The sequence below is a fragment of the Pteropus medius genome, unplaced genomic scaffold (genome assembly GCF_902729225.1).
Source record: "Pteropus medius unplaced genomic scaffold, Ma_sr-lr_union100, whole genome shotgun sequence".
In the NCBI taxonomy this organism is placed as follows: Eukaryota; Metazoa; Chordata; class Mammalia; order Chiroptera; family Pteropodidae; genus Pteropus; species Pteropus medius.
In genome coordinates, this window is record NW_024354500.1 from 17,660,136 (window position 1) to 17,683,965 (window position 23,830).

At 34.7% G+C, this 23,830-nt stretch overlaps 1 protein-coding gene across 4 annotated transcripts in view; it reads left to right on the forward strand.

Annotated features, from left to right (window-relative positions):
- The window catches only part of COL12A1 (collagen type XII alpha 1 chain), a 110,611-nt gene that overhangs the window by 36,603 nt on the left and 50,178 nt on the right, over positions 1-23,830 (forward strand). For 3 of the 4 annotated variants that reach the window (XM_039853256.1, XM_039853254.1, XM_039853255.1), the window contains 17 exons: positions 5,828-6,094; positions 6,544-6,736; positions 7,853-7,974; positions 9,739-9,888; positions 9,970-10,089; positions 10,190-10,354; positions 10,927-11,073; positions 13,370-13,509; positions 14,062-14,191; positions 15,496-15,638; positions 15,943-16,072; positions 17,975-18,111; positions 19,158-19,287; positions 21,672-21,811; positions 22,065-22,197; positions 22,299-22,325; positions 22,676-22,818. In XM_039853256.1, coding sequence (XP_039709190.1) covers positions 5,828-6,094; positions 6,544-6,736; positions 7,853-7,974; positions 9,739-9,888; positions 9,970-10,089; positions 10,190-10,354; positions 10,927-11,073; positions 13,370-13,509; positions 14,062-14,191; positions 15,496-15,638; positions 15,943-16,072; positions 17,975-18,111; positions 19,158-19,287; positions 21,672-21,811; positions 22,065-22,197; positions 22,299-22,325; positions 22,676-22,818 — 2,417 coding nt within the window. The remainder of the gene's footprint in view (positions 1-5,827; positions 6,095-6,543; positions 6,737-7,852; positions 7,975-9,738; positions 9,889-9,969; positions 10,090-10,189; positions 10,355-10,926; positions 11,074-13,369; positions 13,510-14,061; positions 14,192-15,495; positions 15,639-15,942; positions 16,073-17,974; positions 18,112-19,157; positions 19,288-21,671; positions 21,812-22,064; positions 22,198-22,298; positions 22,326-22,675; positions 22,819-23,830) is intronic. The other variant, XM_039853257.1, reaches the window with a different exon arrangement.

Here is a 23,830-nt window from a genome sequence, read left to right on the forward strand (position 1 = left end):
TTAGTATATAAAATTTATATCAAATTTTGAAATGTTGACTTCCTTCCAACTACCTATTTCTCTCTCCCTCTCTCCCTCTCTCGGAATGATCAACTATATAAGAAATTCAACTACATAGAAAAACTAGTTGAAAGATCAGGACCTATGTAGACAAAGAATTTGGCACATTTATAGCTATATGACCTTCGGCAAGTTACTTAATCTTTTTTGAGCTTCAGTTTTCTAATCTGTAGAATGCCATCTCTTAGAGCCGTCTGAGGGTTAAGTGAAATGACAATGTGCAGAGCACCAAGTATAGTGCCTAGCCACTTACAGATGATTGATAAATGATAGTGGCTATTGAAACTATGATTATTATATACCCAAGACTAATCCTAGATTCTTTACTTTCTTCCTACCATAGATGGGAAGATTAAATCGAAAGCCTACTCAATTTTCCGGTGGCAACAATTTACCTTAATCTCATTAATTTTCTTTCTTGTGAATAATTTTGAATGACATACCATCAGTTATTATCAGCTGGCTGATGAAATATGTGTCAATATTTCTTAATTCTTTTTCCTGAAAAGTCATTTACTAATCATGTACATTTCTCAAAAGTTATAAGAAGGAAATTTATTCTTTTCATATGGGGAAATTTTTAGGAAAAGAGGAGAAAATGGGAGAATTCTTGCATTTCCTTTTATTAGAAAGTAGTGGAGGAATTGGGTAATTTTTTTTCTGGCACAATGCAATTTGAATTAAGTCCTATATCTTGATATTAAGTTACTTTTAAATTAAAATCTTTTGCTCTGAGTTGTTTGAAGAATCCATCTTTTTTGTTTTTTAAATCACTGGCAAACTCAGTTGTCTATGTCTAAGCTTAAATTTGTGTCAAAATTAACAGTATTTAAAAAAATCAAACTCAGGAAATTTAAATACATGGAAAGTCATATGACTTAGATAGTCACATGACTGGTTTACATAAGTAGTAAATGAAATCTTGTGTCTGAATATATTGGCGGATGTTGTTTAAGAACCTGGAAAAAATTCATTTGTGTAAAGAGAAACCATATTGTAAACTTAGGCCAGATATGACACATATAGCTAAATTTATTTGTAGGAGTAAAGGTATAATTCATGTGGCTGAGAAATAGAAAAGAATATGTATTTAGAATAGAGGGGAGCTTTGAAATAAACTCACCTCCATCATGTCTTCTTCTAAAAAGACTGAATCTACAGATTTTTATTTAGAATGGAAAAATCTTTACAAGAGATATGTTTTAGCCAAAAGTAAGTATGTTAGCAGAAATCCTAAATAATTTTCCATCTCTAAGAAGCTGAGTATCTCAGAAATTTTCAGTGTTTCTTGGCTAATTGATTGATTTAAAGGTGAGTGAACAGAAAGGCTTCTTTTGAACTAGGAGCAGACTAGGCAGGAATGAAACATACATACATGCATATATTCATGCATACATACATATATATATATATTAGAGCATGTGCAAACTGCTTAGACATCTAAGCAAATATGAGAGAAAGCGGGAACTTTTCTTTGTTCTACTACAATTTTGTTGCTGTGTTTTACTTTGCTCTCTTTGTGGAAAGTAAAGCAGTTTAGACAGTACTTTGAGAAATCTGAGTCAGTTGTGGTATTTAAGTGGCGGATGAATCCTCAAATGTGGATAACTGGGCAGAGTCACAAGGTCATGCTCTTAGAGTTTCTTATAAACTTCCAAGGGGACGTTTTGGAAATATTTTCAGGATTGCTTTCAACTCAGAGACATGGTATGCACACTGTTGATAGAATGAAAACCATGAATTGTGGCTAGAAAGCCAACAGTTGAGAAACTTTCTATTGGCCTTTCAATTTATGGCTGCTGGTGTTGGAAAGCATTTTGTGAGAGTTCCTGAAACATGGAAAGAACTTAGAATGTGAGTGTTACAGCATTTTATATCATGTGGCATACCTATCAATGAAGTAAAAAATCTTGCTTTTTACTTATGGGGAGCCAATAAAGCTTTTAAAAATTTTTCTCTAAAATCCCAAATTTTCCATTAAAACTAGGATGAGGTATGCTGTACCTTATTTAACTTAAATTCCTTTATCTTAAAGGATTAACTAAAAGGCAGGAATTAATTGAGGTCTTTGAAGCATTTCAAGGTATGAAGAACATTTGACTATTATCAACATATTTAGTTTGAGAGAATATTTTAAAGTTTGGGATATGTATGTTGCATTGCGTGTTCACCACCCAAAATCAAATTTGTATATTGCATTGAGTGTTCAGCACCCAAAATCAAATTTCCTTCTGTCACCATATATTTGACCCCCTTTTTCCCTTATCTACCTCCCCTCTCCCCCTTTCTCTCTGATAACCACTAAACTGTTGTCTGCGTCTCTTCGTCTTGTTTGTTTGTTGCCTTCAGTTTTATATCCCACATATGAGTGAAATCATATGGTTCCCAACTTTATCTGTCTGATTTATTTCACTTAGCATGATAATCTCAAGATCCATCCATGTTGTTGCAGATGGCAGTATTTCATCTTTTCTTATTCTTTAATATTCCATTGTATATATGGACCACATCTTTTTTATCCAATCATCTATCAAATGGCACTTCGATTTTTTCATATCTTGCCCACTGTGAATAATGCTGCAGTGAACATCGAGGTGTATATATCTTTATGAATAAAAGTTTTCAAATTTTTTGGGTAGCTAATCAGAAGAGGGATTGCTGGGTAATATGATAATCTATTCTTAATTTTTTGAGGAACCTCCATACTGTTTTTCATAGTGGCTGTATCAATTTACATTCCCACTAGCAGTGTATGAGAGTTCCTTTGACATATTATTGAATTTTACACTTGAAACCTATATAATTTTATTAATCAGTCACCCCAATAAATTTAATAAAAAAATAAAAAGTATTCAGGTATAAATCTATGAAAAATATGGAGGAATCTTGAAAGTACATACTAAGTGAAAGAAGTCAGTCTATATAAGTATACAAAAAAAAGAGAAGTTTGGGATCCCATTCTTTTGGAAACAGGTTTCTTTTCAGACCAACACTTGTAAGATATAAATATCCATTTTCCTCAATTCTGAGTTGTGTGAAATTTGAGAATTTTGTGTAAGAAATGTCTTGTTCCACTGAATTATCTAAAAATTTAAGATAGAAACAAAAGATCAGAAAACATTTTAGCACCACCCTTTCTAGAAATGTGTTAGACACACACAACTATTCAATATTTGTGAAAATTTGTAATGATAACTCAAATAAATTGTTCTATATGCCGTTCTTTTCCATGCTATTTTCAAAACTCTACATAAGGTCTTTACATTTTTTTTTTTGTTTGAAAATATACATTTTTTAAAATACTTCACTTACCTAGAGAATAGTAATAGAGAATTAAGGGTTAATCTGAATAAATTTTAATATTTCCAGAAAGTAATAGATTTGGCTGAGTTAGTTTTTTTTAAACCCTAAAATAAAAAATTGCAACCAATTTACTCTTAGTTGAAATTATACTTTTGCATCTCTCAGAAACATAACTCATAACCATATATTGAATTACTTTATTATTCTTATCTTTGTCCTCTATACATAATGTATCTTTTGTTTATATGGATGCTTTCAAGATTTTCTTTTTATCACTGATTTTAAGCAATCAGTGATTTATGATGTGCCTTCGTGTAGTTTTCATGTTTCCTGTGCCTAGGGTTCATTGAACTTCTTGGATTCGTATAAAATTTGAAAATATTTAGGCCATTATTTTTAAAAATATTTTATTTATCACACCCCCACTCTCTTCAGGTACTCCAATTGTACATGCATTAGTCAGCCTGAAGTTATCACACAGCTCACTGTTGTGTTGTCCTGTTTTTAAATCTTTTTTGTGTGTGTTTCATTTTGGATAGTTTCTATTATAGTGTCATCAAGTTCACTAATCTTGTTTCTGCAATTTCTAATCTGCAATTTCTAATCCTGTACATTTTTCAGCTATAGAAGTTTTGTTAGAGTCTCTTTTATATGTTCTTTGTCTTTACTTAAAATGCTTAATATTTCTTTTATCATCAACATGAAATATAGTTATAATATCTGTTTTAATATCTCTTTTGAATAATTCAGTCATATATGTTATTTCCAGTTGTTTCTATTGATTGATTTTTATACTTATGAGTTTTCTTAGCTCCAGCTCCTATAACAAAATATCATAGACTGTTGACTTAAACATCAGAAACTAATTTTCTCACAGTTCTGGAAGCTGGAAGTCCAAGATCAAAGTTCTGTCAGAATTTGGTTTCTAGTGATAGCTCTCTTCCTGGTTTGCGGATGACCATCTTTTTGCTATGTCATCTCATGGCCTTTTCTTGGTCTATGCATGCAGGGTGGGAGGGAAAGTAGGAAAGAGAGCGCAGGGAGGAGAGGGGGAACACATGAGGGCCAGCTCTCTGGTGTCTCCTCTTCCTCTTACTTTGGTTAAGGGGAACATTTCTGGTCTTGCAGGAATTGCTTCCTCTGCTCCTTTTGGGTGGCTCTTTCCCTGGCTTTGAGTAGTTTCCTCATACATACATACGGATTAGAACTTGGTTGAAGACTCAAGGAGGACCTTTTGCAGATTTTTGGAACTTTTTCTCTGTAATACCATCACTTCTATAGTACTCTGCTCTGCAAGTTCTAGGTGTCTTGGGCTCTCCAGACTCACAAAACTATCTTCTCAAATGAGGAGGACCACCAGGCTCCATCTGGATTCCCCTTTCCTGTAGTGAGGCTAGAAAGTCTCTCCAAGCAATAAGCCCGGGCAATCATAAAGTGAACTTTTATTTGTTTCCTATCTCTCAAGGATCATTGTCTTATGCTGCCTGATGTCCAATGCCTGAAAAACATTTTTCTCTATATATACGCATTTTATTTTATTATTTTTTGAATTTATTTTTAATTTATTATTTTTTAAAGGTTTTTAGTTGCTTCAAGTGGTCCTTGCCCATTTGAAAACAAATTTCTCTTAGAATCAAGAAAGATTCTTTGCAGTTTTTTCTTTAGCTTAGTTTCTTTCTGTAAAAAATGCTTACGGCTTTTGAATGTTAAGGTTATTGAACTAAATGAAATGATCCTGCTTATAAACTCTAATTAGGTATAAGAAAAAGGATGTGTTGGCTATTTTTGGATGTTTTGTGATCTGTTTGTGATATAATTTTAATAATTGAAATTTTAGTAATAGAAAATTTAATAAATAATATTGATTATATTTTAATCAAACACTTTACATACAGTGTTTACCAACACATTCACTGTTTGCCAATTTATCTTCAGAGCCCTTGAGATATTTCCTGTTGCTCTATGTTCATAGTCTTACATGTTTGTGGCACTCACAAAGAATAGTGTCCACTGTAGTTACTCTGGCTAGTAGTCATTTACGGATTGTATTTTTTCTGAAAAGACCTAAATAATACTTCTGAGTTGGCATTCATGATTTTTAGTATTTCCTACAGCATGATCACAGGAATTCTTTACAGATGGAAATATAATAAATGTCTTACAATCTTACCTCCAGAAATGGATGTTTTCTTCACTAAGGTCTCTAGAATGCAAATAGGAAATCCGTCCAATATGAACTTCTAATTTTTATTTATTAGCCGGTAAAAGAAAAAATAACTTACTGTGATCTTACTGAGATTAGGCTCACATGCCATCATGAATTTATGAGCGATAAGGATACTAAGCAAGAGTACAGTGTACATATTTAAGATACCACAGAGGTTTTTTTCACATAAATGGGGAGGTGGACATTTATATTTTCTTTCAACATGGTATACATTTTAATCTTCCTTTTATCTCACAGTATCCCAAGATTCGAAAGCCTTGAAAGTGGATGAAGAAACAGAAAACACAATGAGAGTTACCTGGAAACAAGCACCTGGGAAAGTCATCAACTACCGTGTTGTATATCGGCCCCGTGGGGGAGGAAGACAAATGGTTGCTAAAGTGTCACCTACAGTCACCTCAACAGTGTTAAAACGACTGAAACCCCAGACTACATATGACATCACAGTTCTTCCAATTTACAAGATAGGAGAAGGAAAGCTTAGGCAAGGATCAGGAACAACAGGTACAAAACAATAATTTTGGAGGGAAAGTGTGTCATGTTTTAAAAGAGGACTTTAATACATTTACTTTATAAATGTCTAAAATTAATTCTGTAATAAATTAGAATAATTAGATAAGATGCTTAATTAGCATATTATTTTTACCAGTCTAGTTTCTAGTAAAATGATTCTACATATTAATATTCTAATGCGAATCTAATCTTCTTAATTGTGAGAATTATTTATACTTCCACTTGGGTAGTACTCTGTTAATCAAGATTTTAATTGGGTATTATATCCTGTGATACCAGCTTAACCTTGTTATAAATATATATTTTGAAGTGTTATGTTTGTGATGATTCTCATGTATGTGACTTAGATATTTCTAATTTGATTTATTATTGTAGAGCTAATAAAAAACCCCAAAGCTTAGTCTTATGGATAATATTTAAAAATCTTTTTATTTTTACAGCCTCTCGATTTAAGTCTCCCAGAAACCTCAAAACATCTGACTCAACCATGTCAAGCTTCCGAGTAACTTGGGAGCCTGCCCCTGGGGAAGTGAAAGGTTATAAAGTCACATTCCACCCTACAGGGGATGACAGAAGACTGGGGGAGTTAGTGGTTGGACCATATGACAACACAGTTGTTTTGGAGGAACTTAGGTAGGAATGAACTATATTTGGTTGTGTTTTAAGATTGAATAACTTATGTAAATTAGTAGGTCTTATGCAGATAATCACTTATGTGTCTGTTTGCCAGCTGGATATTTAAGATTAGTTGAGGTTGCTTTTTTATTCTTGGTACTGATGAAGTTGATATAGTATTCAGAGGCAAGCAACAGAATTTAGGTCTGAGAAGATTTTTTTTTGTAATATTTTAATGATTTTTATTATTACATGATCAGGAATGGCATTTTTTTCAATAACACCCAGCTTTTAAAGAATTAACATCTATATTACACGATTTTACCAAAAGCAGCTCGTCTCTAGCCAGCTCTGTGGAAATGTGGGGTTTCCTGTGCCTTCTAGCAAGGCTCAGGTGACTCATGCTGAGATTCCAAGAGTGAATCTTCTTCCAGGGTGGGCCATGGGAGAGAGAAGTCAGGACTTTGTGCTTGGTGCCAGCTGGCAGGATCGGGGAAGGGTGGGCTGATTAAAAGTCTTGCTTCAGGCTGTGCGGTGGAAAACAAGGAAGTTGGAGTATGAACAGCACCCTGCATTCATTAGAGTAAAAAGAATGGACTACTGTGCAATGTCTTTTGAAAAGTTTGTTTGTTTCAACTATTCATTCAAAAATATTGAAATCTATGTAAATGCTTGCTATTTACTTTTATCAGAATAGGGAGAATGAAATTTATTGAGCCTACCATGTACCAGGTATTGTGCTAGGTGCTTTGTGTTACTTTGCAAGGTACAACATTTAAATTATTTTCTTAAAGCCTGTTGCTCAGAAGCAGTAAGAATAAACAGCCTGATCCTTCCCTGACATGCTTGGTGGCACGGTGGGGATTCTACATCTGATAGAAAGTCAAGACGGAAACTGGTGCTGTAAAGCCCTAGTATTCTCTAGAATGCTTGCTGGCTAGTTTTCCTTGAAACCCTCACATTGTAAGCTTAAACTAGAATGAAATGGAAGTTATTTTTCTTCTCTTGCAATGTGATGCATTTTAACTTCCTTTGAGTAAACATTCGCAAATTAAGATGAATGTCTTTAATGAGGGAAAAAATGCTGCCATTTGAGCCAATTATACATACAGACTATGTATTTTAACATTTCAGGGCAGGTACCACCTATAAAGTAAATGTTTTTGGAATGTTTGATGGAGGAGAAAGTTCACCACTTGTTGGACAAGAAATGACAACCCTTTCTGATACAACTGTAATGCCAATTTTATCCTCTGGTAAGAAATTGAGTTACATTTCCCTAGGATGCCTTGATATTATGAAACAATTTCAAATATGAGCTGTTAAATTAATCATACAATGAAACGTGACTATAAAACTTTCACACTAAAATTTAATCAAATATTTTATATACTGAAAAAAATTCTTTAAACATCCAGCTGAGCATACTTTTGACATTATATTTTTAAGGCTTTTCTTGTCAGCATTGCATTAGTTACATAGTACTGTATTATTTAAAGATGAGTTTTTGCACTAGGTAGATGATGTACATTTTTTTCTCTTTTTAATGACTAAAATGCAGTTTTATTTGTTAAAGTAATGGTAGAAATGATTCATTTGAGCTGAGCAAGCAGAGTTGGCTTACATAAATAGGTGGGCAGCCACAATTTGGGAAGCAAAATTGTAACATAAGCCCTTTAGATATTTTTACTCCTGCCACAATTGCAGCTTTGATGTACATGAAGCTAATTTTGAATATTTTTACAGGTTTGAATGGGAGATAGAATTTACTTCTAAATGTTTTCCATTACTTGCTAAAAAAAAAAAAAAGAAGAAGAAAAAGAGTAGATGTAGGCAGAACAGGAGCAGGCTTGGAAAGGCTTAGGTACTTGGAGCAGCATTTGGTAACCTCGGTCCTGAGTTAGTGTCTAATATATGAATGGTGCCTTTGTAGTGTAATGAGCATCACTTAATTTTTCTCCAGGAGGTTTTTTTTTGTAATATAAAGATCAGATACTAATATGGCAAGAGCTTAGAAAATTCATAGCTGGTAACATAAGCTCCTGGAAAAGAGAGCATTTGAAAATATGGATGTGGATAAAATAAATGAAAGTGTCAGATCTTGCTGTTTGCATTAATGTTCTTGTATTTCTCCTGTGATGATATTAACTGACTTATATTTTTATTTTGTAGCCTGTGCACTGAGGATATTGGAATTATTCTCTCTTTCCAAAGCCCTAGCTTTGTATCAATGTTTGTGCTTGCTGTCTCTACAGCTCTCAATTTGTATATTTGTTTGCATACTTTTTCTAAATTGTCGTCCTTCTCTCTTGATTTTTTAAATGTGCGGACTTCACTATCTGTATTTACCTGATTGTTTTACATAGGAGATGATTAAGTAGTTAATAACTAAGTAATATGATAGCTATCAGGTTTTAAAACATATATTTTTACTTCAAAAAGGTTCTAATTTTATTAATATATACAATAGTTGCCTAACTTTATTAATATATACAATAGTTGCCTGGGAGCTTAATTACTTTACAAGATATTTTTGGCTTACTAAAACCTTTTTTAGGTTACACATTTTATCAGTTCATCTCATACTTGTCTGCTAATGACCACTGAATATTACAGAAAAATGCAAATCTAATCTTTAGATCGCATTAAAATTCTATTAAAATTATTAATGCCTTATAGTTAGATAGCTGTACATTCCCACTTATTTATTTGTGAGCTCATTCAAATTTATAATGATGGTTTAATTTAAGTCTCCAGGGTCTATGACTGTGGCCAGGAAATATGGTGAAAGATGAAGGAAAGATTTGCCATTGAAATCATTGGAGGAATTGATGATCCTTATGACTCTTCTTTGAGGTTAATAAATCATATGGACATATTTCAGTCTCAAATCCCAATGCTGTAGAACTGAAATAGTTAGACAGCACTGAGCATCCAGGGATTGGCAAAGGTGTGGCTAGGAAATAACATTGCTAAGAATTTGTTCCTTACTCTGCCCTGTCTCATAATTGCCATGTCAGGGATGGAGTGTCTCACCAGAGCTGAAGCAGACATTGTGTTGTTGGTGGACGGATCATGGAGCATCGGCCGGGCAAATTTTAGAACTGTCAGGAGCTTCATTTCTCGTATTGTAGAAGTCTTTGAGATTGGCCCCAAAAGAGTACAAATTGGTAGGTCTGACAACATTGAAATCATTCAGACATTTTCATTATGCTCTTTTATATATGCTAATGTCAATGGTGTTGTTTTAGCCCTTGCTCAGTATAGTGGGGACCCCAGAACAGAGTGGCAGTTAAATGCTCACAAAGACAAGAAGAGCTTGTTGCAAGCTGTGACAAACTTACCATACAAAGGAGGCAATACTCTCACAGGTGAGTAAGGATGGTCTGGTGTTATTGAACCTCCTGCTTTTTGGTCAGAGCTTATGGCTGAATAATGATGTGATTGAATCTTTTTAAAAAATCCCACTAGGCATGGCTTTGAATTTCATTCGCCAACAGAGCTTCAGAACCCAGGCTGGCATGAGGCCTAGAGCTCGGAAAATTGGTGTTCTTATCACTGATGGAAAGTCACAAGACGATGTTGAGGCACCTTCAAAGAAACTCAAGGATGAAGGTGTAGAGCTGTTTGCTGTTGGTAAGGACTGAAAAAGCTAGCAATGCTCCTGGAGTTAATAAAAGCTGAGGATATTTTTGTAGTTAAAAATAAAAATATAAAAGCATGAAAAAAACACGTTTTCTCTATCACATAATTTATCAAAATAATGTGTCAGGAAGTTAATTCATTTTTTTTTTTTCTCTTTGTAATGAGACAGAATTACACATCTTCTTGGAAGAATGTAATGGGTCAAGAAGACAAATGTATTATTAATAGAATTCAGGCAAATTCTTGTTTGGTTTTCCATGGCACCATGTTTATTTTTGATATCCATTATTTCACTTTCCAGAAAAAACACCGAAGAGACACTTTTTCGTGGGAAATTGGTGCTAGAAGCATTTAGAAGAAGTTAATTCAGAATAGCTGTCAGTTTATATTATTTTATTTGTTTCCAGTTTATAATTATAGATAGGTAATCATTTTATTATTGAGAAAAATAATATTTTTGTTCTAGTTAACATTGACTGTATAAGGGTAGCCTGTAAAATATTTGCTTCCATTATTTTTTTTCTGAGAAGTGCTTTCACTTTGCATATATCTTTATTTTTGAGGTATTAAAAATGCTGATGAAGTTGAATTAAAGATGATAGCAACAGATCCTGATGACATCCACGCATACAACGTGGCAGATTTTGAATCACTCTCCAGGATCGTGGATGATCTCACCATTAACTTGTGTAACAGTGTCAAAGGCCCAGGTAAGGTTAGCCCAGGGTTTCCACCCTCAGCAGTGATAATATTTTGGGGGAGGGGACTCTTGTGCATTGTGAGATGTTTAGTGGCATTCCTGGGCTCTGCCCACTGGATGCCACTAGCACCCCCTAATTTGTGATAACTAAAAATATCTTTAGAATAATCCAAATGTCTGCTGAAGAGAATACTGCCCTCCATGAGAATCATTGGTTTAGTCCCTGATTTTTTTTTTTTATTTGTTTCTGACAACATCAAACTAGAAATGACTTCTATCTTATTCGAGGATACTTTTAGTTTATATGTGCCTGTACACTGATTACACACACAGACACAGACACACAGACACAGACACACGCAGACATAGACATACACACACACACACATAAATGGGGGTTGGGGAAGAGAGGGAAAGAGAGATACTTTCTTTTCTAGTGTATATATATATATATATATTTTTTTTTTTGTAAAGCATCTTTATAATTACTAAGTTTCTATTAAATGATCGTTTCTAGATTTTTGTTTTTTAAAATTTGGTAAGTTCTCTTTTTTTTTTTTTTGATTAGGAATGAAAGAGGGGTCTTATATCTGATTTGCTTTGCCTCAACTATAGATGGTCAGGTTTGATACTTTGCACTTGTATCCCTTAAATATACAGAGAAATTACAATTTTAGAGTTTGGACTTTTAGAAATGACAGATGCCTTTTCATGTGAAGAAACTGAGATTTAGAGGAATTAAATTATTTATTCAAATGGTCAAAGATGTTTTTAGAGATTTTTGAATAAAAGTAGGTATTGATAAGAAATTACAATTTGGAAATAAATTTGTGGAACTGAACCTGTAGTGACAAAGAGTAGTGCAAAATGATTACTATCTGTATAAATCACAGGACAAAATGCAAAATTGAAGGCTTTTGGAAAATTAATGACAAAAATTGTGGTCTTTATTATATGATAAAAGTTTCTTTTTAAATACATGTAGATTATGGTAAAGATTGTCTTTTATTAATTTATTTTAGTTTTGGAAAAGTTGGAATGAATTTAACAAATAATGTGGTAGAAATAGTTCACATGCTTTAGGTACTGGGGATTCATTTATTTGACTGTTCCTTCTTGAATTTCTCCAAACTTTTACAGATTTTCTTTTTGGATTTTGAACAACAGACTGACCTTTTCCCTGGAGAAATGGACCAGCCAGGAAGCCAGAATTTGTATGCTTCTGGCTCTGGATTAGCTGAGAGAGTTGTAGTTTTATTTAGTTGGAGAGAACTTTGAGTAGGGATGAAAACATCTTTTATCTATTTTCCTTTATTATTTTTTTTTTGTCGACTCTGTAATAGTTGCATTCATTCTAGTTTCCCAGACAGTAAAATTGCTTGATAATTTTGTAGGCTTGATTATGACCCAAATACAATAAAGGTTAGGATACTAAGAATGGAAATGCTTTCTCCAGCTTTGGCTTACAAGGAAAGTAGAAAGAATTTATATGAGAATGATTTGCCGTGCTCATAGAGTCATTGGATTAATTCTCTTTAAATTTTTAACATTTTTCTAGTGGTCATACTGAACTTAATATTTTTATTTTTATTGATATTTATTCCAGATCTTGTTCTGTGTTAGTCATTTCACCTATATCTACCCACAGAGAGACCACAATCACAGATAGTATTATATTGCCAAATTTTTAAAAAGTTGATTGTTTTTCTCCTCCCTTGAGTAAAAAAGTGATTAGCTTCTCTTACCACTGAACTAGATCTTATAGGGGAAATAAACATGATAATGAGCTATTTCTGTTAAAGAGATAAGACATGAATATAAATAATCAAATGATAGTGAGGACAGTGAACTTGGGTACTAATTGTAATAGAGTCAATGGAATTGTCAGGTCTCAAATCCTTATTTATTATTAAATAGGATTTATATTGATTATAAATCATTAAATTTATTAGATTATAAATTGATTATAAGACAAGATAAGAGAACAAGTATCCAAAAGATTGTACAGAGGTTTTGAATCTGAGTGACTAGTAAACTGGTGGTGCCATCAGAAGAGTGGGATCAAGTTTTAATGAAATACAATGAGCTCAGGTTTGAATTTTCTGAGGCTGAGAACCCTTTGGCTGCCCATTCAGAGAGATCTTATGGGCAATGGGCCTCTGTACTGATTTACTCTAGCTACTTAGTATGTGAAAGGATGTGCGTACAAGCTTAATATAGAAACTAATACCATTTCAATTTAATTTCAGATTTCATCACCTTGATATAATAATAAGAGAGTGTATGTACTTTATTTCCATGTGTAGGTGACTTGGAAGCACCTTCTAACCTAGTTATTTCTGAGAGAACCCATCGTTCTTTTAGAGTGAGCTGGACACCTCCTGCTGACAGCGTGGATAGATATAAGGTGGAATACTACCCAGTTTCTGGAGGGAAACGCCAAGAAGTGAGTAGACAACACCTACAATCTGCTCCTTCCTGATGCTGAGATTGGGCCCTCCTCATTCAGACTCTGAGAAAAATGTTGGGTGAAGAGCAAAAGAGATGTAGAATGGTGCAGAACTGAGTCAACAATGGTGCTTCCTATTTTTTGCTAGTCAAGCACTGCCATTTGGGCTTAATTAAAGGGAAAGCGCTTTGCTTAAATTCTTATGGCTTCTAAGAATTGAAGCATACAATAAGATTTTTAATTAAAAGTTAATTAGAGGATGCTTGATTTGTTTGTGAGTTTATACTGGAATCATAGAGATTGAAGGAAACATTAAACATGATCTAGTTTTACCCACTCATTTTATTAATAAGAAAATAACATATGGGAAAATAAATGGTATGGATTGTCTAAAATATTATAATCTGGTAGTTTCCAAAAACAAAAGACAATGGCCTCATTGAAATATGATTTCTAAGCTCACTGTAGTTAATTACTTCGTAATTATAGTAGAAAAGGGAGAAGCAATTATAACATAAGTTGTTATTATTTTTAAAATTTCCCCTCTAGTTTTATGTGAGCCGACTGGAAAGTAGCACAGTACTGAAAGATCTGAAGCCTGAAACTGAGTATGTTGTGAATGTGTATTCCGTGGTTGAAGATGAATATAGTGAGCCTCTGAAGGGCACAGAAAAAACCTGTAAGTCAGATTAAAAAAGTAAATCTTCTTTTTGTTTTGTTTTTTTAAGATAAAGAGGTAATAGCCCATGTGGGATTTTGTCAGTCTTCCAAATCATTTCTTTATTCAACATCCATTCAATAGATATTTACCAAGTGCCTTCTTCATGCAGGTGCTCAATAAATACTCAGTGGTTTTCTGCTCTCATTGGCTGCTCCTGCCACCTTGGGACCCCACTAGTGGAATGGGTAATCATAGTCACAGATAACTTAGAGAGAAAACTACTTTGCATAGTTATTCACTTCTTAAGGAAGGATACCATGCAGAGAACGGGACTAACATTAGGAAGAATTGCTGTGCGGAGATGAACTATTTCAGTTGTGTTGATGGCCAGATCTTTCTCCTGGCAGTGATATCTCTCTATTTTCTTTTTGCCTTTTGGCCTCTAGCCTTTACCAGAGAAGTTATAATGGCTTTGAGTTTGAATAGAGCTTTTAGGAGAGATGTTCCTTGTTCTTATTCCTGTTAGGATTTGTCAGGTCATATGAAAATACGCTCCTTTCCCATTTTCTTGGCTGGGCTCCAGCGGGGAAAGGAGGCCACTTAGAAAAGGCAAGAATTTACTCTACTTACTGCTCAGTTCCTTAGATCTTTAAGTCTTCTCTTATTTCCCTTCATGTTAGACCGCAGGAGATGGGAGAAAATGTGTTTTGTAATAGGCAAAATTAATCTGATAATTCCTTAAAACTTTAAACTCAATCTTTGGGCAAAAAATAGAAAGCTATATCTTTGGGCAAAAAATAGAAAGCTATGTTAAGTGAAGAGGAGACTGTAAACCTTTTACTCTGCCTCATGGGCTTGACTTCAAAAAGCCTGTAAATCCCCTAAGTTCCGGTTATTAATGTATAGTACTCTCAGTTAAATGTTTTTTAAAGAAAGGTGAAATAAAATACTCTGTTGATTACTTAACTATGAAATTCTATGATTGAAGAATGAATAGTCAACTTAGAGATGTTCCAGAAAAAGAGACTGAAATCTCAGGAAATTGGTGTTTATTTTGGCTTCCATATGGGCTTACTGGAATGCCATTTGAAATTTTAAATTTTTCTTCTCATAACATAGTTGTAACATGTAGTCCTGAGTATGGGGTAGCAAGAGCAATGAGATTGGTTTTTTTGGGGGGCATGGGTAGGAAAGGATTGTATTACTCTCATTGATTTCTCACAGCAGCCTATTCTCTATTTAGCACATAAGTAAGAAACAATAATTAAAAAATGAGTAGAATAACAAGAATTAGACTGATGTCTGCTTTTATATTCCAATAGTGCCTGTCCCTGTAGTCAGCCTCAATATTTATGACGTTGGCCCTACCACTATGCATGTGCAGTGGCAACCAGTTGGGGGGGCTACTGGTTACACTTTGTCATATGAACCCATCAATGCCACAGAACCGACAAAACCCAAAGAGGTGAGAGACATTTGTTTCTTTATTGTTGGGTCTTCCTAAGACTTTACAGATTTAGAGTACTCATTAGACTGTAATTATTATGAACATATTTATACCTTTAGACACAAAAAGAGAAAAATAGAAAATTAGATTTTTGGCCTTTGATAGAAAACATTGGCATGAAAAAAGATATGGAGTTCAGAGAAATAAAAAATAAAAGTTGTATTATAATCTAGTGGTTACAAATGGGCTGTACTTGGTTATCCCCAGTAAGTGGAAATGTTTGATTTAAATGTCTTATTTCTCTTGGAATGTCCATATGCAGATGCGTGTGGGGCCCACAGTGAATGAAGTGCAGCTGACTGACCTCTTTCCCAACACAGAGTATGCAGTGACAGTCCAGGCTGCCCTGCACGACCTCACTAGCGAACCTGTCACTGCTCGGGAAGTCACCTGTAAGACATTGCTAGTTTTCCTTCTTTCCTTATTGTTGTAAATATGTTCATTAGGATTTTTCTTTTACCCAGTGATGCTAACCATAATTTCATAATTGTGTATAGTGTCAGGGTTATTATTTATGGCAATCAAATTTGAGAATTAAGGTGAATTTTAAACTTATGGCAGTATCTTAAATTGATACTGGGATTTACATTTTTTTCACATTTAGCATGGCTGATATTGAGACGTATCTTACAATCAATATTGTCTTAACAAATTGTTCTTGGCCAGATGTCAGTCAGGGCATAGAACATAAAATAATGGTACATCTTACAATTGATGTTTTTGTAAATCCATGAAATATGATATATAGCACTGGTGAGAAGGGAATGTTGGGTGAGTGTAGTTTTTGAGGATGATATTAAGTTTAAGATCGAGAATGTTCCCTGTTCTTATTGAAGTAGAAACTCGATGGCATGCATGAGTAAGTCTGTTTCAATTAAGTGAATTAAAAAATATACTCAATCCAAAAATATATTGATCTATTACACTCCAGTCACTGTGCTAGGTGTTGGGAATGTACCAACGAATAATACAAAGCACGGTAGAGTGCATGGATTCCTTCATAGTTTTCACTTCAGCTGTGTGTGTTGATTAATCCCTTTTGTGTTCCCTGTTTGTTTCACTAGCATTTAGGTGCTTTTTCTTGAAAAGTGACCATGATTGCACTTAGGACCTTTGTCTTATCTAGCTGGTAGTTCAGTTTCATGTTGTTGAGGAGGGCATACTGGGATAGATGACTTGGCTTAAATTTTGTGAGTTTCGGGTTAAATTTTGTGAGTTTCAGCTCACATTTCTAAGGAAATGAAGTTAGAAGGAAACTTCAAGGGGGAAAGACAATTGAGACAGAAGCATGATAGGGCAGAAAAGAAAAAACTGCCCCACAGGGCAGAGCAGAATGAATTTGTGAACAACAAATAATCATCTTGTATATCTTAGACCCTGCCTGGAGCTGGCGGTTTTATGGAAATGGGTTAGTGGCAGATGGAAGGAGTGAGGAGCCAGCCAGGGATGGAGACATGTGTTCTGAGAGTACTGGGAGAGAAGACCCATAGTGGGATGAAAGACAAATGTGGTCATGGATTTGGATATGGGGTTGGACTGCAACAGTGTAGGTAGGGAGCACAGAGAGATGCAGAGAGATGAAAACATTGAAGGGATGAGGGTGGAGAGAGATTCAGGAAGAGAGATGTATAGAGTTGAAATGAGAGACAAAAGAAATTGGTCAAATGAGAAGCTAGAAAGAGTGAAATGTGTCTCATATAACCAAAGAAAACATCTTCATCAGTTATCCTCCCTATTCTTTTTATGGTAAAGTGTTGTTTGACTTGGTAAAAAGTTATCATTTTTATTTTCTTCTAACCATTTAGGCTTCCGTGGATTGTATTATAAGTTTATTGGATATTAATTTTTGCCCATCTTTATTCTTTACTCTTGTAACTGTTGGTTTTTCTATCACATTCTTAGCGGAACTTAACTGTTGATTTTGTTTTCTATCTTAACCAATTGAAATGTGTGGTAAGGAAACATGAGTGATACATTCATGGTTAATTATGATTTATTATTGCCGAGCGTCAAGTAAGAGCTTATCTAAACAGAGTAGAAAAAATTGACATATAAATGGGCACTAGAGTTGTCATAAAAATTTAAATTTATCCTATTTTTAACAAGCCTTCTTAAGAATAATTCAGCTCTACCTGGTGGAATCATAGTACTTTTATCACAGTAACCATTTTTTTTAGTTATTTTGCTATACACCTTTAAGTTTTCTCGAAACAACTTCTTGAAAACTTGTATGGACTCTTTAGAGTTTTGTGGTTGAGAATCACATCTGGACCTAATTTCTCATGCATCTCCAGTGCCTTTACCCAAACCTCGAGATCTGAAACTCAGAGATGTGACCCACAGCACCATGAATGTCCTCTGGGAACCTGCGCCTGGTAAAGTGCGTAAATATATTGTGCGCTATAAAACACCGGAAGAAGATGTCAAGGAGGTAGGTTGGGGATTAAAACAGATTTGGAATTATTTGTTTTCCTAGTACATTTAACAAAGAACCTAAACAAGTATAGTCGAGAGCATGTTTTGAATATTATCACTTTATTAATACAATGTTGAAAACTTGTTATATTAATAAAGCACTCCTTAAGTATTGATAAAATATTGGATTGTCTTCTATTTAGTTTAGAAATGTTTTGCTGTATGATAGCAATCTCAAAAAATCGTCCTTTAGATAGTTATAGAATTAAGTGGTGTTTCCTTTCCACAGATGCCTTATATGGTGCTCTGCATTTTATGAATTACTAAAAAATGTTAATAATATTTCTAAAAATAAAAGCTAGCAAGGGGATGTGGGAGAGTTTGTCAGATAATAGGACAATATGATAGTTGAAAAGGATGAGAGAAAGGATGAATATCTTGTTAGAGGAGTGTCCCTTTGACAGTGACCATTTTTGAGGTGATGTTGAGTGGAAAGCTATTTCCATGACAATCCGAATCAAAGTGGGAGCAAATTGAGGGACTTCACCAGAGAATGAGTTTAAACTGTGTGTGCTTGGGAGATATTCATCTTAGAATCGCAGGGGCATTTTTGGAATATAGAAATAGTTTCTCTAAGCACCCAGTTACTGATGGTGCCAGTCATTTGGATTACATAAAAGCTAATTTTTATGTGAATGCATATTCATTTCATCCTGGGTTTCAATTTCAAAAGAGGTACAATGACCAGTGGGTCTCACAGGCTTCTTATGCATAGCAAATGAGATAATGCACAGAACGTTACTGAAAAAAAAAAAAATAAGGCAGTGGTATAAAGGGAAACGGGTGAAAAATGATTAGGTTGTTTGAATCCATTTATGTACGACTCTAGTACATAAATTATTTTCCACTTCAGAAATATATAAACTGTCTCCAGTTCTTGATCTCTTATGCAAGTTGGACAACATTGCTATTCTTTTGCTCTTGCACTGAGAGGTGTAGTAAACAACAGTCAGATGTCACAACCTAACACTTTGTAAAAAATAGTCCTCTGTTCTCTTATAGGTAGAAGTGGACAGATCAGAGACCAGCACCCCTCTCAAAGACCTTGTCTCACAAACTCTGTACACAGTTAGCGTTTCTGCCGTGTATGATGAGGGAGAGTCTCCGCCAGTGACTGCTCAAGAAACTACTCGTGAGTTGTGATCACACTTCATTGATAATTGGGAAACAACACTACATTCATGTGTAACTGAACTTACTGAGTCATTTTGTTTTTTAATGCTATTTTTGCCAATATTTAATAATGTTTGGATTGATAGATTGTTTTGCACTTATTTTCTTCTCTTTTACCTTTAGGTCCATTTCTTTTATGATAATTTCTATTCTACTATTATTCTATTGGTTACTGTCACCAATTCATCTTCTGGATATTTAACTGATGTGTGTGTTGGGAGAGGGTTGGGGGAAGAAAGAATTCTTGATATATGTTGGACATTTTCTTTGGAAAAGCTGCATTAGTTATCAAATATTTTTTGACATTTTACTATATGTAAAAAGCTATCAGGGGTAACACAATATAAGCATTTTTGCCCTCAATAGTTCATGATTTGATTTCATTATGCAGATAAGAAAATTAATTAACAATACATGGGGTCATGTAAGGAAGGTGAGGTATGCAGCACTCAGATTGTATGCTGTCAGATTTCAGAAGAGGGGGAGGCTTCCACAGGAGAAAGGTAGGCAGATACAGAGCAACCTGCCTTGCCCCTCCTTCCCTACTCCATTCTGTTGCCTCTCCAAGGGACCTCAGTTGCTCCCCTTCCCTTGGTACTTCCATAGCATTTAACTCAATTATTATTGCCTTTAAAAAAATCTTTTCTGCTTTCCGCTTGCTCTCTCCTAATGAAGGAAGAGACTTATTTATTTTGTTCAACTTTGTATCTCCAGTGCCTTGCACAGGGCTCAGCTCATAATTTCCTAATTCAAATAGTAGTTAAGAAATTGAAGTCTAGAGCCAGCAGTGTTCTGAAAAAATGTAATGGGAGCTGCATATGTAATTCTCAATTTTTTAGTAGCCACATTAAAAAAGGTAAAAAGGGACAGCTAAAATTAATTTTAATAATGTGTTTTTAACCCAGTATGTTCAAAATATTATTTCAACATATATGAGTATAATAATTATAAATGAGACATTTCACATTTTTTTCCATCAAAATTCTTTGAAATCTAATGTGTGTTAATTTTACACTTAGAGCATATCTCAAGCTGGACTAGCCACATTTCAGGTACATGTGGCTAGTGGCTCCCATAGTAGACAGGTCTAGAGAATTAATGACTTGCTTCACCTCATCTAATAAGCTAGTGGCGGGATCAGTGCTATAGCCTGGAACTTTTACTTCTTATCCAGTAACTCCCTCACCAGAGGCTCAAAAGCTTCTCCTTTTTCAGCTGTCTGTACATGATCAGGGCATCTTGTCAAATGTCATAGCCTGCTCCTTAACATCAGCCGGTATCTACTTCTGCGATTTTCTTACCATGTGACATCTCTTAGTAATTTCAGTTGCCTTCTTGACATCAATTCTTACCTGGTAGTAAAGGTAGCGGTTAGAGATGAAAATTTATACATATGAGTAGACTGACAGCTTTACATAAATATAACATGTGTAGTAAAGAGAAAAAGTCAGGAAAAAATGGCTAGTGAAGCAGATAATTTAGTATACTAAATTAATACCTGCAATGTATGTTTTTAATCCTTAAGATTTTCTAATAACTTTTAGTTGTACCCAAGGTGCATCCTTAATAGATGATTGGATGACAATTGTGCTTGTGAAAGTGGTACTGCTCTCTTTATCTCAGTGTGCTTTTTCATTGTAATTATTAGAAACAAATTTTTGGTGGCTCTGGGTTTTCTGTAGTTGGCTTTGATTACCGGGAGATAGAGAAATAATTGACACTGGAAGCTCAGGACTGGTGGCAGACATTCCAAACTGCTCATGCTACAAACTAACTAGAGTGCCTGGTTAATAAAGGGGCTTTTAAATTGGGACTTCAGCTGTCATCAATGCTCCAGGGTTGACCCTCTCTCTGGATAGAGTCAGTACAGCCTGCTTCACATCGTGTCTAAGGTTAGTGACTACGGGAGAAGCTTATGCATGAGTTACTTGGTCATAACATTTCATGGACCATGAAGGTTCATGTACTCTCTGATGTTATATGCCAAAGTTTGTGCTTATGTGTTCTGCTGTGTGAAAGAGTCCATGGTTTTTATTAGATTTTCAAAAAGTTTGAGATGCAAAATGATTAGGAACCTCTGAGCTAGAAGAGTATTACTAAATGCTACCTTTGGAAAAAATCACCATTTTAATAGAATATAAAAAATCACCTATTATGGCCATGTTATGTTTCCAGTTTTCAGAGCTCTCTCTTATTTCAAGTGAACTGAATTGGTGAGATTTTTGGTTCTGAGAACGTTTTCAGCCAGTTTTTCTAAGTCCATTAAAATAAAAGAAGGCAGTTTTATTATATTAAATTTGTAGATCATATTAAAAAGTTTATTCCTACCTTTTCTCACGATAGGCACGGTGCCAGCCCCAACAAACCTAAAGATTACAGAAGTAACACCAGAGAGTTTCAGAGGAACTTGGGATCATGGAGCTTCAGATGTGTCTCTCTACAGAATAACCTGGGCACCTTTTGGAAGCTCAGATAAGATGGAGGTAGTGTTAACTCTCTCTTTTTTCCTTTTCAAAAAATGTTCCATTTAATTATAGGAATTCATATTTGAAATATGTATTTACCTCTGTTGCCAGAAAAGCATCTTTTTCTACTAGTGAGTGACATTTGAGCTATACCATGGATCAAAGCAGGAGGAATATCTGATGGGATAATGTCAACAAACTGCCAATGAGTGTATGGTATATATGGTGACTTAATATTGCGTGGATTTGTTTTTCTTCCTCTTTCCCTAAGACCATCTTAAATGGAGATGAAAATACTTTGGTGTTTGAAAACCTGAATCCAAACACTCTCTATGAGGTTTCTGTTACTGCCATCTATCCTGATGAGTCAGAGAGCGATGACCTGATTGGCAGTGAGCGCACACGTAGGTGTTCAGCCTTCAGGGCATTGTTATTTTAAAATTAATTTAAAAAACAGAGCTATAGCTATATTAGTAATATTGTCCCAAATTCTTTTTTCTTTCAGCGCGTTTGATACCCTTAACAACACAAGGTAAGAATTTATTTCGTTGAATTGTGTGAATGGCCAGATAATGAATGAGTGAATGAATGAATGAATGAATGAATGAAAAATACCACAAAATTCATTGCAGATAGGCCTGCTTTTAAACTGTAATGTGTTGATCGGGACCTCTTTTAAACAGGCTTTTCTTGGGAAACTTTGCTTTGCTACTATTTGTTAAGGAGTCATCTAAGCTTCAATGACTACGATTTATCATGGGGTCAAATTTAGTTCTGAACCTAGAAGTATACAGCTCTACTGATTTCTTTGGGAACAGTGGATATTTTGGGGGGAGGCATTGTTCTCTGTGCTTGCTCTGTTTCTCAACAATTTTCTTTCAGCTCCAAAAAGTGGCCCACGGAACCTTCAGGTGTACAATGCAACATCCAACAGCTTGACCGTTAAGTGGGATCCCGCTAGTGGTCGTGTGCAGAAATACAGAATCACTTATCAGCCTTCAACGGGCGAAGGCAATGAACAAACGGTAATTTGTTTCGTAAAAACTATTACTTGAACAAATTCTACCCTTCCTTTTTAAACTCCTTTACTGCAATATTTACTCTTTTGAGAGATTCAAGATTTACTGTATTAGGTGGAATTATTTGATGTCATCCCTGATGGAAACTCAGTGGATGTCCTCATGAGAGACAAGAGCTATTCTTCATGGTTGCTGAACAGTTTCAGACTGGTGCCTCAGTGAATCTGCATTTTCCTTAAAAAACTATTATGGTTGGATTATCTATGAAGATATCTAGATTTTTGAGTCTATTTAGATTTTTTAAAATCTATATCTCTCTAGCTTAATCAAGTGCCGAACATTTCCCAAACTCCCATTTTCCTGTTTTTGTATGATATAAGGTATCTCCTAGATCTGGCATTTCCAGATCTGGATCCTGTTCACCTAATTCATACTATTTATTATTTTTATATTTATCCCAGTGGATGTTTCTGAGAAAGACAATAGGACTATAACCTCAACCTTCATCTAATTTATCTTCCTAGTCTTCCCTTTTTTAACAGAGCTCTTGTCCATATACCTTGCTTACTTTAGTTGTCCGTCTTTGAACTTCCTCCAACTTTGTTTTTATGAAATGTGTGACTAGAACTGCACATATTAACTTAGCTCAGGAAGCACCATGATTTTTATATAGATGGGGTGATGCTTTCTGATTTATTTCAAATATCTCTTTTGGTGAGGTTCAGTATTTTGTTGACTTTTGGGGGGGCCTATAGTATTTCCTCACATAGCCTTAGAAATGTGATATTAATCTTTAATCATCTGATTAGCCGAGCTCCAGCAAATGAGTTATGCATCTTACCAGTTTAGATGTGTTAGCGGAAGTAGATGTTGGCAATGGTTAAGGTGTATGGTTAAAGGTCTCTGATAGTACATGGTAAGCGGATTTAGCTGAACTAGAAACACTCCCATCCCCAGCATGACTTTTGAGTTGGTCTTTTGAGGTTTTCATAGAACTAGACTTTGGTAGTTTGATATA